General features: G+C 39.0%; 1 protein-coding gene across 1 annotated transcript in view; it reads left to right on the top strand.

Moving 5' to 3' along the window:
• The window catches only part of sardh (sarcosine dehydrogenase), a 49699-nt gene that overhangs the window by 5673 nt on the left and 27298 nt on the right, over positions 1 to 16728 (top strand). Inside the window, exons 5-10 of the mRNA XM_080509724.1 lie at positions 578 to 757; positions 1996 to 2119; positions 3814 to 3914; positions 8286 to 8390; positions 12607 to 12736; positions 14416 to 14502. Coding sequence (XP_080365850.1) covers positions 578 to 757; positions 1996 to 2119; positions 3814 to 3914; positions 8286 to 8390; positions 12607 to 12736; positions 14416 to 14502 — 727 coding nt within the window. The remainder of the gene's footprint in view (positions 1 to 577; positions 758 to 1995; positions 2120 to 3813; positions 3915 to 8285; positions 8391 to 12606; positions 12737 to 14415; positions 14503 to 16728) is intronic.

Genomic DNA, 16728 nt, shown 5'->3' with positions numbered 1-16728 from the left:
CTTGTGGAGGTAAACAGAATTGGGAACAAGAACATCCTTTAAAGCGTCAGTGATGAGTTTTTATATTATTATGTCAAAAAGATCGCTCTAAAAACTCTTGAGAACCCCAAGTGGGTGGTACAATCTGCACACCAATCAAATTATTCTAAATATATGCAGGTCATTGAGCATGAAGAGCCTGATACTCTGCTCAAGGATCGGTTTGTGTGTGATGAGCTCGGTAGCCACACCACACACAATAAGAGCAGAAGAGGAAGATCTTGTCTGATCCATCTTTTGTCATCATCAACTATGTGGTCTCTAAATCTGTGAAGCTTTGAAAAATCCAGTAGTGTGTACCAGCCTTCACCAACAATTCTTGATCATAGGTGTTCTGACAGATCTTTTGTTGGAGGTGACGCTTCAGGCATCGGGCAATGCTTTTTCAGAATGGCAAACTCAAAACTGCTGTGTGTTTTTATTTTATTTTGCAGGGAAGCTTTAACCAGCACATCCAAGTTCACATACGTTTTCCTGTACTATGAATGTTTACTATGCAACTGTTAGTTTTAAATGAAAACTCATGTTTCCTTTGCAGCTGGGCAAAGTTTATGGTATTGAGTCCTATGTCCTGTCCCCTGCGGAGACCAAAGACCTTTATCCTCTAATGAACGTTGATGATCTGTATGGAACGCTGTACGTCCCGAAAGATGGCACCATGGACCCAGCAGGAACCTGCACCACCCTCACCAGAGCGGCCTCCGCCAGGGGAGCAACGGTAAACTATATCGAGTGGGCTTTTCCTGTTTTAGCAGAAGTGAATCTAATGTAAATGTATTGAAGGCAATTGTTAAAATGGACGGTAAGCTGCTGTGCAGGTATGACCGGTCATAAACCAGTATATAGTATGACCACCCCAATCCCATTTTAAAAGCCTAGAAGATCTGTTTTTGCTGATGGATCTCACCAGCTCTTAAAAACGAAATGTTTTAATGTGAAAGCGGGAAAGGATATCAATCATTGAAAGAATAGTACATGCACGGCTGCACTTATAAATTATTATCAAATCAACCAAATGAAACGGTAGTTTGGGAGTTTCAGCAAGACCTAGTTTTCTATTATTGCCACATTTTGCCAGAATTTTAAACAAAAGATAGATTTCATTTTGTGTGGATACGATTGAAACTTTTGCTTTCTATTCTAAATGATTTTCTGTTTAGTTCATATCTGACACTTTCAATTGTTCAGATATATTAAATGCTGTTTATAGAAACTGTTTCAACAAATCAATCAGTACAAATATCACATTGATCTTAAAGGTGGAATCATGTGTAGATAACGTGATACAATCTTTTCTCGAGCAAAACATTAATATTCAGTATGATTGACGTTGAATAAATACATGTAATGGATTACTTTGCTTATCTGATTGTCTGTATATAGTGTGTACGCCTCAGATAGTGTGTTTTCCTGGAAAAAAGGAGGGTTCAGACCACAAATGTGTTGGTTTCTGTTGCAGGCAGACTTTTGGGTGGATCACCATAGTAACAGACACTGCACAGCAGCTGTGTGATCCTAAAACACAGCCCTAAAAATGCACTCAAAAGAAAGCAAGTGACACACTACAATTATTGGACGGTTGTGTTAAACTCCTCAGAACACTATCTGTCAACATCTTTAGTATCCACTTGTGAGTTCGGCTTTACATGGACATTGCACTATAATACTATATGTTTTTTGTTATTAATTGTCTTTATGTGTAAAGCTTAAATAACATGATTTTTCTGTACAACATTTTTGACAAGTTCATTTCAAGTTGATGTTCAGTTTTAATTAAATGTATAAAGCTTAGGTGCTTTTAATATGTGAGGAATTATATCAAATATAAGCCAGATGGAAACTGATGTCACAGTCTATGTGGAGAGCTTGAAACTGTGGTGATGCTGCATACTTGCCCATTTGGCAACCATCTCAGTTTTGCATGTCAATAATTTAAGTTTGTCCTCTTTGAATCAGGTGATCGAGAACTGCCCTGTTACTGGCATTCAAGTGCGAACAGATGACCTCGGGGTGAAGAAGGTGAAGGCAGTGGAGACTGTCCACGGGACTATTGAGACGCCCTGCGTGGTAAACTGTGCAGGTAAGATTTGGACAGATTAGCCAACTAAAACCAGTGAATTTTGATGAAAATGGGAGGGTTTTTTTTCTCAGTAAGTAAAATTTAGATTGCAGGAGGTGTGATAATTACAGTAAAACAGCCTTACATAAAGAACGTTATTCACAGCAGTGGTGAACAACCAATTCTACTGGAAGCACCCCACGAGTCTTTGGAAGAAAGACGCCTTCTCTGATCACAGATTTGCTAAAACATTCTAGTAAAGTCAAAGGCTCACGGACCCATGGAATTTGCGAACATATAAGAGCGCAGGGAAGCCTGTTAGGTCTGCTCTCGATGACAGAAAATACTTTGTTTTGGGATTCTTTGACCTGCGGCGCTCTAATTTGACAACCCAGAGCACCCAAAGCCTTGGCTCCCCGAGTGTTTGCAGCTGTGAGAATCCATCCAGTGAGACAATCGCACACACATTCATGCCTACAGTCACCAATTAACCTCAAACACATGTTTTTGGACTTTAGGAGGCAACAGGAGCACCTGAAGAAAACGCATGCCGACAGCACAAAAAAAACACCCCCAAGTGAGCATTTCCTCACTATGATTAAAACCTCTAACCCATACGTATACCACTATCCAGCACGACTTATGGGGATACGTAATTATAACAATAGAAGTGAAGATCTGAATGATTCTGAACAAAAGAGCACACAAAACATTGATTATATCATTGCTTGAGTTTAAGCGGGGGCTAATTATGGCTTTGCTGGTTCATTAATTGATCAATAATCATTGATTCATAATTATCCAACAACTGTGGGAAATAAAAAAAATGTCACTCTCTGCTCGAGGCGGTGACATTATCAGCTTACCGCTCAGCAGGGAGACGCATTGCACTCACCCTGAACAGAACAGAGCCCTTTGGAATGAATAAAGAGCTGCATTTGTCTCCTTTCTCATTTATCATGTTTGATGGATGGTTTTACTTTTTCTTGCTTATATATTTACAAGAACATGTAGTGTGATCTTTGACTACAGATGTATTTGGCTTCTCTACATGTACAAGTCTTTTATATATTTTTTTTGGTGGGGGTGTGATGTATAGGTTCAAATTAAATTGTTCCCAAGGCTTTCAACAAATGATGCAAAGAACCAAGTTTGAAAGTAATCTCAGCTTAAAATGTACAGAGTTGTGTGATTGGTAGAATCTTATTGGCTTCCTTTTTTCATGGTGTCTCATTTGTATTTTGTATTTCTTTTTGATATCTGTTAATATCTGGTCAAAATTTCAATGCATGGATATCGATCTCTTAGTGATGGGAAACATTTGAACATTTTGAAATAAACATAAAAATGAAAGGGAGAAAACATCTATGACAGAAAGTCCTTAATGTAATGAGAATAAATGCAATTAAAAACAACCCTCCTGCCCAAACCCCCCACTCAAAAGATGAGATACTGGAAGTTAAGTCATTTTTCTTTCGGCAAAGATTAAAAAAGGACCCCCCCCCCCAAAAAAAAAAAAAAAAAAAAAATCCAACAAATTCAATTACCTCACAAATGTGGTAATTGTTAAAAGGGAAATAAACTGGCATTAAAAAAACCCAACCTAGAAGTAATCCAACAAATGCATTTTTTGTCTTCTGTTCAGTTTATATTTTTGTATAATTGCAAGGTGATACTCGTATAAGACATTTCCTTAAAGCTGTTGTTATCTGCAGGTGTGTGGGCCGCCAAACTCGGGGACATGGCTGGAGTCAAGGTTCCTCTCGTTGCAATGCATCATGCATATGTGGTCACTGAGAGGATTGAAGGCATACAGGTGAGGACACTTCCTGTAAAGTCCAAGTTGCTCGTGCACAAAATAAGGGTTTTACTTTGAAAAAAACAAAAAAAAAACAAATATAACAACTTGATTTGCTACTGATGAGGCTTTGTAAAAATGTAAACGGACGTGAGATGATGGGTTTACATTGTAGATGATTAAAATAACTTTAAGAAGACTCAAGGCAGCATCTTCATTATTGGCAACTTGTCAATGATTTTTCTGACAGATGATTAATTGTTTGGTCTTGGTAATGTCAAGTATTGTGATCATATTGTGGAAAATCTAAGATGAAGCCTAAATATGCTTTTGTTTGACCTAAAAGATCCAGATGCAGCTTTGTTGTTTCATTTTCGGAACATAAAGGCACAAAATACAGTTTTTGGGTTTCTGGGCAAATATGAATGTAAAATGCATAAATAAAGATAAAACACAATACAAGTTGATCATATTAGCATGTCTGTTAGAATAAAAACAGATTGACTCCTTCTGGTGGCGCCTCAGGTGAGACAATGACCTTGACTGAAGCTTATCAAACCAAACACTGCTTCCATTTTTATCTTGAAAGGTAAACAAAACACAGGTGAACACAAACAAAGAAAAAAAAGCACTTTTAACTTTAACCAAAGACAAGGAAAATACACAAATATACACATGCAAAGTGCCTGGCAAGTTAAAACATGTCTCTAAACTCCACGAAAGATATTTGATTTTATTACTACTGCTAAACATGCGCTATGATCTTTGAGCTTCTATGATTTGTTTTTATTAATAACCGAAAACAACATGATTCCCACTCCCCCCAATAACTTAATACTTTTTGTCAAAACTGAAGGAATCAGCAATAAATGGGACAAAAGACAAATGTCTGACCACTGCCATGTCACCACTAACTGTTTGCCAATGGAAGTTTTTTTTTTTTTTTAATTGTGGCACACAATCTATAGAATAAATAAAAAGCCTCCATTATGTGAATATAAAAATATATCGGGAACCCAGAAAATAGGCTTGGGTTCAAAGGGATAACATGGTCTGTGAACCTGTGCTGGACTCGCCAAGTCATTAAAGTTCCAGTACAATTTTGTGGCTCAATTTAAAAAAAAAATCCAAACATTGTTTTCTTTTTTCTTTTTTTTATATATATAAAGAAAACACTCTTTATGAATGTCACACCCTTTCATTGTGGTAAAATCCTGCGTTTTATAGGGGACATTTCTCTCCTGTCTGTATTACATGCATATGAACAGCAGGGGGCGCTCTCTCCAAATAGATTTCAACTGACATTGCCTCTGTCACCTGCTACTGTTGGTGTGTGCTGGACTGAGATATGTGTGCCCGTTTGTGTGAGAGAAAACGGAAGATTGATCTGTTTTCGTCAGTTAATACTGATAATATGTGCGCCTGCTGAGCTACAGGAGGCGAGAGCCACTCCGTACTGTGTAATGCATGTTGACGAGACTTGTGTAAACGCTTCACTGCAATTCAGTGACTGCGAGTCTCGTGCACGTTGGGTTTAGTAGGAGCACACATGAATGACCGTGCTCATCCTCTCGAGGCTGGTGGTTTTAGGCTGGCTGTCAGAGCTTCACTGTGTTATGTAGTTTAAGAGCAGCTTAGCCAGCATTACTGCTACATCATGCTCACAGACATCAGCCCACACACACACAGTGAGACACACACACTCGGATGTCATTAAGGAAATCTGTTCCTACCAGAGCGTAGCAACTTGTCAGGTCAAACATTTCACACTGACCGCGTGTGCGTGTGAATAGTGAAGTGTCTTTCAAGGACACCGCGGTGTCTGTAGTTTGTGAAAATGTGGAAATACCAGGTTTGCAGATTGTAAAGGGTGCATGCTTTTATCAGTGTGAGTGCATGAAGGACAGATTGCAGTGCAGCGTTCAGTGCCGATCACATGGAGGGAGCTGGCAGATTGGGCTGAAGAGAAAGAAAGGAGCAGTAGTGAGCTGCTTTGAAAATGTCAGCTTGCTCACTGGTATTTTGGTTTGGTACCCGCAAAACCAATGGACTCGGGGTAGAAGAATCTCTTCATCATAGAGTGAATACAGAAGAGACAAGGTTGTTTAAGTGAAACTATCCATTAAACCAGACCTGGGCATTGTACAGCCCTTCAGCTGTCCTGCATGAGGCGATTGTGAAAGTATGAACCAAATGGAATTACATTTACATTGTGCATGTTTTCAATTTGTAGCCGTTTTCTTAATTTCTTTTCTTTTTAACAGTGTATTTATTCTGTCCTTGTGGGATACCTTTGCCTACTTTCACTGTGTTGTTTAGCAAATCAACAATAACAACGTCTCATGACTGCAGGAGCCGTGAGAAAGACTGAGGCAGGGTGTCGTTTTCAAGACATCTAAACACTAATGTACTGAAATCAAAGTCAAGCATATTTTAGGGATGCTACAACAAGAGATATACACTCACCGTCCACTTCATCATGTTCAAATACCCGTTATTGCAAACAGCTTATCAGCCAATCACATGGTAGCAGTTCAATGTTTTCAGGCGTGGAGATGAAATGAGCTGCTGAAGTTTAAACCGAGCATGAGAGTGGAGAACAAAGGCGATTTAAGATGACTTGGAATGTAGAAAGGCTGGTGTACTTATTTCAGAAACCCCTCGAGGGCTTTTCAGAGAAAGGTCCGAAAAATAGAAAATATTCCGTAAGCGGCAGTTCTTACGATCAAAATGCCTTGTTGATGTAAGAGGACAATGGCCAGACTGATTTGAGATAGTAGAAGGCCTGCATTTACTGAAATATCCACTCGGAGTAGAATAGAAATACTTTATTAATCCCAGCGGGGAAACTCTTGTAGCATTGCTCAACACAGAAAAGAACACAGAGTAAATAGCATTTCAACCAAGGCAGGCTGAAGAGTGAGTGTACAACGTGTCAAACCACTTCACACAGTCTCAACAAACCTTGACAGAAGAAGATAAAAAAAAAAAAAGAAAATGTTGCCTGCATTGATTGTCTATTTCAGGTAGTCGGGGTAGAATTAGATGTGAACAACATGGAAAATGAATCCATCCTGCCTTTTGTCAATGGTTCAGACTGCTACCGGTGGTGTAATGTGTGGGATGCGCTGTGGCAGACTTTGGACCCCTTAGTATGAATATAGAATCTTCTAAACACCGCATTTGACCCGAGTATTGTAGTTGACATGTGAATCTCTTTATGACCACACTTTACCCCCCTTCTGATGGCTGCTTCCATCATGCTACAAAACTAACATCGTTCCAATTTATTCAACATGGTGATGATATTTACTGCACTCCAATGTCCTCCCACATTTATCAGATCTCGTGCGGATCTCAGTCCAACTGAAGACTTTTGGAATAATGTGGAACACATCATGAATTTTCAGCAACTATATCTGCAGTAGCTCCGTTTTGCAGCGGGTGAAAATCTCTAAGGATTGTTTTGAGCACCGTCTTGAACGTTTGCCAGTAATGCCACAAAAATTACGATATTTCAGAAGGCAACCTTGTACTGTCAATGTGAACCTAATCAAGCTGAATGGAATGCAGTTTGAAAGTCAAGAAACTTGGTGATACCTGTTTTTTTTTCTTCTCTTTTTTCTTATTTTTATGTGGCGCCTTTGCAAACGCCCACCTTGTAAGCAAGAATATTTACTTGTTCACTGGGGATCAATTGCATCTTGGTTGTGTTTCTTTTTTAACCAAATTTCCTGTTTTTTTTTTGTTTTTTTTTTCTGAGCTGCGATGCCAAGCGTAATGAAATCTGCCGTGGTTCAGGAGCTATCTCATAATATGGGCTGTAAAATCTGTTTTATGGTTGTTGTGATTTGTGTTGTATACCTTCATTTGTACACACAACAGTGATTCAGGTAACTGTGTGATGTAAAATCAAAGCTTTCCTTTTTCCCTTGAAATACAATACATGGACATTTATTTATTTAGTTTTTTGTTTCCGCTAATTACCACTAACTTTTTGACGGCCTTGATTGTGTTTCTGCAAACAGATAGTCTCTTGTTTGGGAATATTAAAGTTTGGCGATTTAAAAACATCTTTCGTGTCACGTTAAAATACCAAACATTCAAGCACTCTTCTCTCTTTCCTTTGTCTCTTTTCAATGTGAAGGAGTATCTAACACATTTAGCTGCCAGAGTCATTAATTTTTAAGATGAAGACTGAATTCTCAATAACTTGTATTGTGTATTTTGTTACTTTAAAGGCCAAATGAATAATTGCTTAAAAAGGAAAAAAAAAAAAACATTGAATAAAATCCTTTTACATTAATGTCCTTATCGGGTTCCTCCCAACAGCACAATGAGCTTTGAATAATTCAGTTTTTATTCACTTTATTGTTTTTTTCTTTGCAGAACATGCCAAATGTCAGAGACCACGATGCCTCTGTGTACCTGCGCCTTCAAGGTGACGCCCTGTCTGTGGGTGGTTATGAACCCAACCCTATCTTCTGGGATGACGTAAGCATCTATATATTCTTTTTCTAATCATCAACCCTGTGGTTTGCAGCAGTCCTCCGTATTGTGAAACTACCATAACGAACGTATTCCTGAGTGAGTTTGGTATGACACAACATCTCATTAGAGCAGAAAATCAAAAGCGTCAATTTAGAAGACAAACTGTAGTGTAATGTTTACACACTTTGACCTCATGTCTTATTAAATAGCCTTCTTTCTGTAGTCTTCATTATCTGCTGCCGTATCAAACTGGTTTCATAACAGCTCTCACAGCTGTATGTATGTCAGCCATTGTTTCCTTCTTTTTGCTTCATTTGGAATGCAAATGAATATGTAAAAGCAACAATTATCGTCTTCTACAAATACCATTATTAAGGCTTTACTTAAACTAAGTAATATTTAAGATATTGACATTAATGTCTACTCACCCCGTAAGATGTGTGTTTATCTATGCAGATCTATTCATTCTTCCACATTTGCAGAGGAAATGGAAAATCCTCCACAAAGCCCACCACATCGTACTATTACTTTTATTCTGTAACTTCGTTTGGATGAACAAAACACCCACGGTGTTTTTAGTTCATGCGAGTAGTTTTCTGGCCTTCATTGGTTCTCTTTTATGTACAGATGCAGAAGATAAAGGTTGCACTAATACATTGGTCTCGATGTAGATTTACAGTTTGATGCTACTAAATCTTACTGGGGCTTTTAAGAAAGCATAGAAGCATTATGAGTAATAGGAAATAAAGGAGTCTGAGGAAAAATATTGACTTAATGTAGCTTACATGAAACCTGGAAGTATTAACGTAATTGACAACAAATCAACAAACTATTGAAAACATTGCATTGAACTGAAGGTTTATTGATGTGGCTTAACTTAAAGGCTGAGGCATTTGAACCAGTTTGACAAGACTGACAAAATATGATAAAAATATTTTTTTCACAATAATGTATGATGTATTTTGTTTGTTCATCAGAATGGTTATGAAGCTTTTCACGTCAGACTTCGTTGTGTCCATCTGCACCGGTGTCACTCATTATTAGTATTTGAAACTGAAATGTATCTGAACAGCACAGTATTTTCATCATCTTGCGTATTGACATGCTGGTTCATATTTTGTACACTTGATACTTTCTTTCTAAGCACGCTGGTGTTTTTTAATCCCCACATAGCCCTTCATACACGTCATGTCCACACAAACTGTCACTCATAACCTGCTTTTTCTCTAAACAAGATGTCATTTTTGGTTTAATGCTGGACTTTCTGATGTATTTTATATCACAAGCTTTATTGTGCTACATAGATACTCTTAATTCAAAATACAGTATCTTGCCTTTATACAAAGCATACAACTGCCAAAGCGGTTAAACTTTGGCGACTTAATAATATAATTGATGAGTTTAACCTAAACTTATTTCTCCTCATAATGAGTTCTTCTCAAAAAATACAAGTAAAAATGTCTTGCTGGAAGAATGCATTCACCTGAGGCTCAGGGGAAGCTCACCCCAGACCTTGAAAATGACTATAATACTTAGAATTAATATAAAGTATATATCCTCCAGTGGGAAGGAATTTATTTCAGCACTTTTTCTTGGCACCAACCTCTACAAACTTTGGCCAACTGTGGAAAGGTTTTCTACTGTAACAATAAAACCAAAATACCTCTGCATTTGGTAAATAGAAAATCTAATGTCACCCACAGCTGCTTCACGCAGAGACTCATGAAATGGAGCCTGATTGTAGGAATTGATCTTTGTAAAATTATTTTGCAAAGCAGATGGTCTGACCACCATGCGTCTGTGCTTCATAGCAAGCAGATGCTTGTCGAGTATTTTTAAGTGGGCTGGCAGGTTTGGTAGCATGTTTCTGTCTGTCTTTTTCTGCCCTGCAGCTCTGCTCTCACCACTTTTCTTGCAGTTCTCTTAATTTATTCAATTATTTCTGTAGAATTTGAGTCTTAAAATGCCGCCGAAGCCCCAACCAGCGCTGTTCACAAGTAAATGAAACACATTGATTTTATTTTGTGCACAGCAGCGACTACATCTTCTTGCCTGTCAGGCTGCCTTGCACAACTTTCCGTCCTTCTGTCTGGCTGGCTGCCTGCCTGTCTGCAGACTCCTCAGTGGTTTTACATTTTAGAGAATTTCTTTGTGCAGAAACGGCGTCTTTTGTTCTGGCTCTGTAGCCGAGTGTTGCTTTGATGTCATGAGGCGGATGGGGGAAGAAAGAGGAGATGCGCAAAGGAGAATTAGCAGGGAGACGAGGAGAATAGAAGATTCCTCGCAAGTGAAGATGAGCAGGATTGATGGCTTGGGAGGGATTGGGAGAAGTGTGGTGACGAGGACAAAGAGTGCTGCTCCTAAGATACTCTGGTTGAGTGTCAGTGCCCGGTAATAATACAGAGCTCTTTCTTTCCATTGAAAGCTGCCTCTGTCAACTTCATTTGACATCTTCCTCAAAACGAAAAGTGCCGTCAGTGACGGTAATTGCGACGTCACACAAACCCCTTCCAGTGTGCACTTTATGTTTAACTTATAAACATATTACACATTTCAGGAGGAACACTGATGTTGCGTCCATGTATCCCTGCTCCGCATCAGAAAAGCTGCCACCTCTCTGCCATATCAAAAAAAAATCCTGTTTTTCTAGGATTTGGTACTTAGATTTCACCATTAGGGAGCCAGGCTGGAGAAGAGTCAAGTTTGAGTGTAGGAACGACTGGATCGGTGCCAGAATATAGAGAGAATTACGTGACTGATAAAACTGCTGCACAGAGCGCGAGCTGGCAAGCTGGACTTCTGGAGTCTGAGTGCCCTGAGTCAGCCAGATTAGTGTAGGAGGGGAGAATGCTAAGGCAAGGCAGTCTGTGCTCCTGAGCGCGAGTTGTAGGAGCTAAAGGATGAGGCCCAGGAGACTTGAGAGGGACTTGCAGGAGTCCAAATGGGAACAAGTTAAAGCTTGGACTAACAACTGAAAGAGACTGGACTCGTTTGACCGATGTTTCTCTGGTGAGGACGTCCGTCTCACAGATGCTGCAGGTTGTGATGTAGCTGCAGTCTCATTTGTCACATCAGTCCTGTCGACAGAAGATACATCTTGTAATATATAGGATTTCTGGCATGATTACACCTTGCATTATTATGTTTCTGTTGTTTATATTAAGAACTGGCACATTTTGTTTGGCTCTTTATGGCTTAAGCCACTTTAACACTTTGTTTTCTCCATCTGGAATCACTACAGTCACTGTGCACTATTCTCCAAGCACTTGTATTTAAAATAATTCACAGGCCTCAAGAGAAAGAAATGACAACTTCTTGTTCTTCTTGTTGCCTGCTCACCCAAAATGAATTGTCTCGCATCTTTCTGTTGTTACGGCTGGTGATGTAGATCTTTACAGATTAAAGTTTGCTATCAAACCTACGTACATTATTTGATGTCATATTTTGGATGTTATTTGGAATAAATGCTGTTGGGGTTACAGCTGGACAGATGATTATTGGTGGTTAAAGAGACCGTTTCTTAATGACATATGTTTCAGTTCACTATAGCACAATAGGGGGAATAAAAAGTGGGTTTTAACCCTAACCCTAACTAATTCTTTTGGTTTATAAATTTAAAAAAGAAAAAAAAAATCTGAGTTCTGGGGTCCATTACATCCCAGTTTTAATAGTAATGACCGCTCCAAATGTTTTAGTGCAAAAAGGTGATATTGCAATGTGGAGAGAGCTTTTGAAATAAACATGCACTTCTTCAAAGACTAAACGAGTTGAAACGTTAAAGAAAACCAAGTCGCTTTAATTACTATGACATTTTTTTTTTTAATTGTCTTTATTTGGAGTCACTTAACAGCAAGTACAAAACTTTCATCTTAATATCTACATTAGAAGTGATCTTTTTCTTTTTTTTTTAAATAAAGTAGAATGAATAACACAAATGCAGAACATGCACAATTATTATGACATTTAAAAGGATGCCTCTGTCTGCAAAATGCAGTGAATGGTCCATAGGTCATATGCTTCAAACACCTGCTTTTGATGAACTCGGAATGAACTTTAAAAAAATTTTTTATTTTACACAATGGAGAAAAGAAATGATCTTTTTACATGTCCATATGTACTACCTGTATTTTTAAAAATCCCATATGAATAAATAAGTAAATATTTGTCTTTAACAAAAAAAGGCCTCCCAAACATTTTTGCATCCAATTTCTTTTGCTAGGTGTCCGACAAGTTTGCCTTCAGCCTGTTTGACCTGGACTGGGATGTTTTCATGACGCATATCGAAGGCGCAATCAACAGAGTTCCTGTTCTGGAGCAGACTGGCATAAAGTCAACAGTGTGTGGACCAGGTACACGCACGCACGTACGCACACTCCATCACTTCCATCTGGCAAAAATCCACTGCACTGCAGTTATTGTCATACAGTGACAGTAATCCAAAGGACAAACCTCTGCTTATCTCAGTCCAAACCTTGACACAAAGAGATTTCCATACAGAAATTTAAATATTTAACATTTGCAGATTTGCTTTTGTGTCAATAAAGAAAGGCACGTTCCTTCAATGTGTAAGCAGAATTATGCCATCACAAAATGAGCAACACAAACACACGCTGCAAATTCACATTATGCACTGCAGCAGGGAACACGCGGCTTCCATGAAGCGTCTCATATTGGACACGTTCCTATTTAAAAGTAAAATTCTTCCATAGTACCATATTCACTGCTTCCATAGTGCACTTGCTCATGAATACCTAAACTAGTGGCCCATGAGTCATGTTTGTTGAGGAGATCGTTTGATTAGCTCAATCCTGACACCCAGAGTGGGCAATCTCACTTCGCCAAGCTGCCTGACTGATCCGATCCGAAGCCACGCTGCGTGGTTTCAGGATCCTATTGGATTTTTCATCATCGCAGTGGGATGCAGCTGCGAGGAGAGTCAGAATGATTTCGTGAGGTGAGACAAGTGACACCTGAAACGCGGTTTTTCACTGAAGCGCGGACACGTACACCGGCAGGCGACTCGAGAAAGCAAGTAAACATATATTAGGAAGAAAGTCTGTGCAGACGGAAAGAAGGCATCAGCCTTTGGATAAATGAAAAATAAAATTCCAGGTATTAATAGAGAGACAAAATGTAAGTCAATGTGAAAACAATGATGTGTTGTTCCTCTCTTGTGTGCTTCAAGTCCAGCTGTGGCACTTTATAATCACTCCACATGGATAAATGCATAACTTTTTTTTTAGCGCGATCTCATTGAATCCTCGGCTGTTTAGTGATCACTGAGTTCATCTCGTATGGAAACGATCTGGTTTTCTTGTTGATTTATGTGCAGAGGCACAAATTCCTGATGTTTAACATGTTTTTATTGCTCATATTCAGCCGTCAATTGCATGTTTGCATCTCTGAGGTCTCAGGCATATGTTTATTTATTAATTGGCGAGAGAGGCTCTTGTTTTTCCATCGACCAAGAAGTTAATCCCACTTGTATTTTACTGAACTTTATCGGTGTCCTAAATTTCTATTTTTTGAATTCACTAAAATGAAGTGTTTCATTCCCAGTCCAGTCAGGTTTGTGGTTTTATATTTGTGGAAATACAAATAAATACACAATTCAAAACCAAAATAATTTATTTGTTAATCCTAATTTACACCGGCAGTTTATCAAGAAACAGACTTGGAGATACAAGGTCTGATTTGCTCGAGGGACCTTTTTCAAATATGATCCAAAGTCTGAGTTTTGTTTGGGTTATAAGCAGGAGTTGAAATTAGAAATACATGACTAATGAATGAAATGTAATTTTACGCGTGCTTGAGTGGGATTTATGACAAGTTCTCTATTTAATGACTTACAATGAAGCAACAAAGCATTATTGACCTCAAATGGCCAGCTTAGCATTTCTGTTGCGCAATTGTGCCAATCGTGTCATTAGTAAATATCATTAGATAAGAAGGATGTATGTGATAAATTTGCTTCCCTTGTTGTGCCGCTCTCTTCTAAAAAGTTTCTTTTTTGCTTCTGTTTTTACAGAGTCATTCACCGCAGACCACAAGCCTCTGATGGGGGAAGCTCCAGAGGTCCGAGGTTTCTTTCTGGGCTGTGGCTTCAACAGCGCTGGTGGGTTGTGCAGTTTTTAATGAATAATAAATAAACAGACGGAACAGGAGTGGCAAGTGTGCCAAGAGTAAATACATCCCAAATTAAGGCTCTCTAAACTTTACTTGAAACAAATGATACCCCTGACTGAGTGGCGCATTTGTTTCAGTACAAAATGCTCTCGATACTGGGCCCTTTACGCCGGGAGCCCGAGGCCTTGTCTGTTCTTAGAGTTGCACATTTGAAAGAAAATTAATATAAGACACTTAAGACACTTGAGATTCTACTTTAAACCTTTGACTGCCTGTTGTGTTCTCTGAACGCCGTCGATTTGTATTTCTACTAGAATGGGTGTGTCTGCCAGCATTTGGTTTCACTGTAATGCTTTGGGGAATCAAAGAGGGTGTCTGTTGCCTTTCTTTGAGCCACTAGAACACAAACTTCTCCTTGAGGTCTCAGGTGACGTATCGAGAAAGATTAAAGAAGTCTTCCAAGACAGTCGATGTCAAAACAAGCAAGGCGAAATGACCGAAGAATCTTTTCACCAGACTTTGACCCATCCTCCAGCAATCTCCGTGGACACTCTCAAAGCACAGATGAATAATGGAGTGGTTTTCATATTTCAGAGTCTGTGGAGAACATGTACAAACACACACACCAACACAAACAACTCGAGTCTCTCCATTACTCCGCTCGAAGATGAGCTTACCTCTGACATTAGAGAGGGAGCAGTGCAAGTGTCTCAGCAGGCTGAAAAACAGAGAAAGAGAGGGGGCGTAAAGGGTAAAGTAATCACCAGAACCATTAATAGACAGTTGGGAGAAAGCTTTTTTCCTGCATAAGAGCAGAAGACTGTGGGGTCGAGCTCTGGAGTTGTCACAAAAGCTTGGGAGGTGCAGCGAGGCGTCTTCCTGATGAGTGGGCATGCAGCGTTCTGAACTCTGGCACATAATGCACAGATCTTTCTTCTCTGCCTTTTTATTGCTTCAGAAGTGCAGCTGCATCCCAGCAAATTGTTGACTAATCCTCAAGGTTCACCTCCTCCTTTGCTCTCCTTTTCCCCAACCACTTATCCGTGAAGCTTTCTGTCCATCAGCCTGATCGTGCTGCGCCTTGTTATCCATTGTCAGGTTAACGGGGCTGCATGCACTGCTGTCCCTGACCTGCAGAGGTATTATTTGTGTCCTCTGATTTGTCTCGTATGGTTGCTGAAATGCCAGTATTTTTTCAAGAAACTATTTTACTTCATTTGTTGCATCTATTAGAGCTTTTTGCCTGTTATCATGCAGAGAAATCATATTTTAACTGAAATTTATCTTCGCATTTGAGGCATTTTCTGCACTATAACACATTTAAATGACATTATTACTGAACTATTTGATATTTTCCTTTTTCTTTTTTTCTTTTGTCCGAACATAAGCTTCAAGTCTCTCGTAAACAAAAATGTTTGTTCATATGGCATCAACTGGACCCCAGTTTGCATCAAGATAATGTTTTACAATCATCTCTGATCTCTGATTTGTGAAAAAGTCACATACCAGCGGACATACCCACTAGTATCTTGATAATAGAGGATATCTTTCTATTACCTGCAACTCTGACTGAGACAACCTCAGAGCAGACAATTTTTTTTTCCTGGCAAAATGTATAAAGATTTCAGGACACTTTGTGCTCTGCTCTCTTCTGAAAAGTGGTAAATTAATGCCTTCACTTCAGAGTCTGCATTTTAAAATGTCACTCTGACATCCAGCTCATTTGAAATAGGTCCAGATTGAATGATATCACTCCTAATAATAATAATAGTAATATAAAAAAGACCTATTATTGTTTTCGAAGGCAACACAACAGGGATGGTCCACATCTACTTGTTTGATGGACACACATTATTAAGCTCTCTTTAGATTCCTTTGCTCACCAAGTTTAAGTTTGTTGTGCTTATATTAAACTCATTATGAGGAGAGTCTTGCCCATCTTCTTTTTAATCAGTAAAATGAGCCGCTGCCTTTTTTAACGTCATGTATTGGGCTTTTCTTCTCATTACAAAGGCTCAGATTTTAGGTTCAGAACATAGTGCAGTGAGACCATGTCCTCAGATAGAGCTGTGGTTGAGCTCTGCTGGATACTGAAGAGCAGAATGTCCGATTGGGCGGTGATTTCAACCTTCAGAAGAGATGTCTGAATCCTTTAAAGAGAAAATAATTAAAATGTGGGGCTAACAGCTCACCTCTCACTGAGCAAAGTGTAGTG

The sequence above is a fragment of the Blennius ocellaris genome (assembly GCF_963422515.1).
Source record: "Blennius ocellaris genome assembly, chromosome: 15".
Classification (NCBI taxonomy): Eukaryota; Metazoa; Chordata; class Actinopteri; order Blenniiformes; family Blenniidae; genus Blennius; species Blennius ocellaris.
The sequence above is the reverse complement of the archived record's forward strand: the minus strand, read 5'-3'. Positions and strand labels throughout refer to the sequence as shown.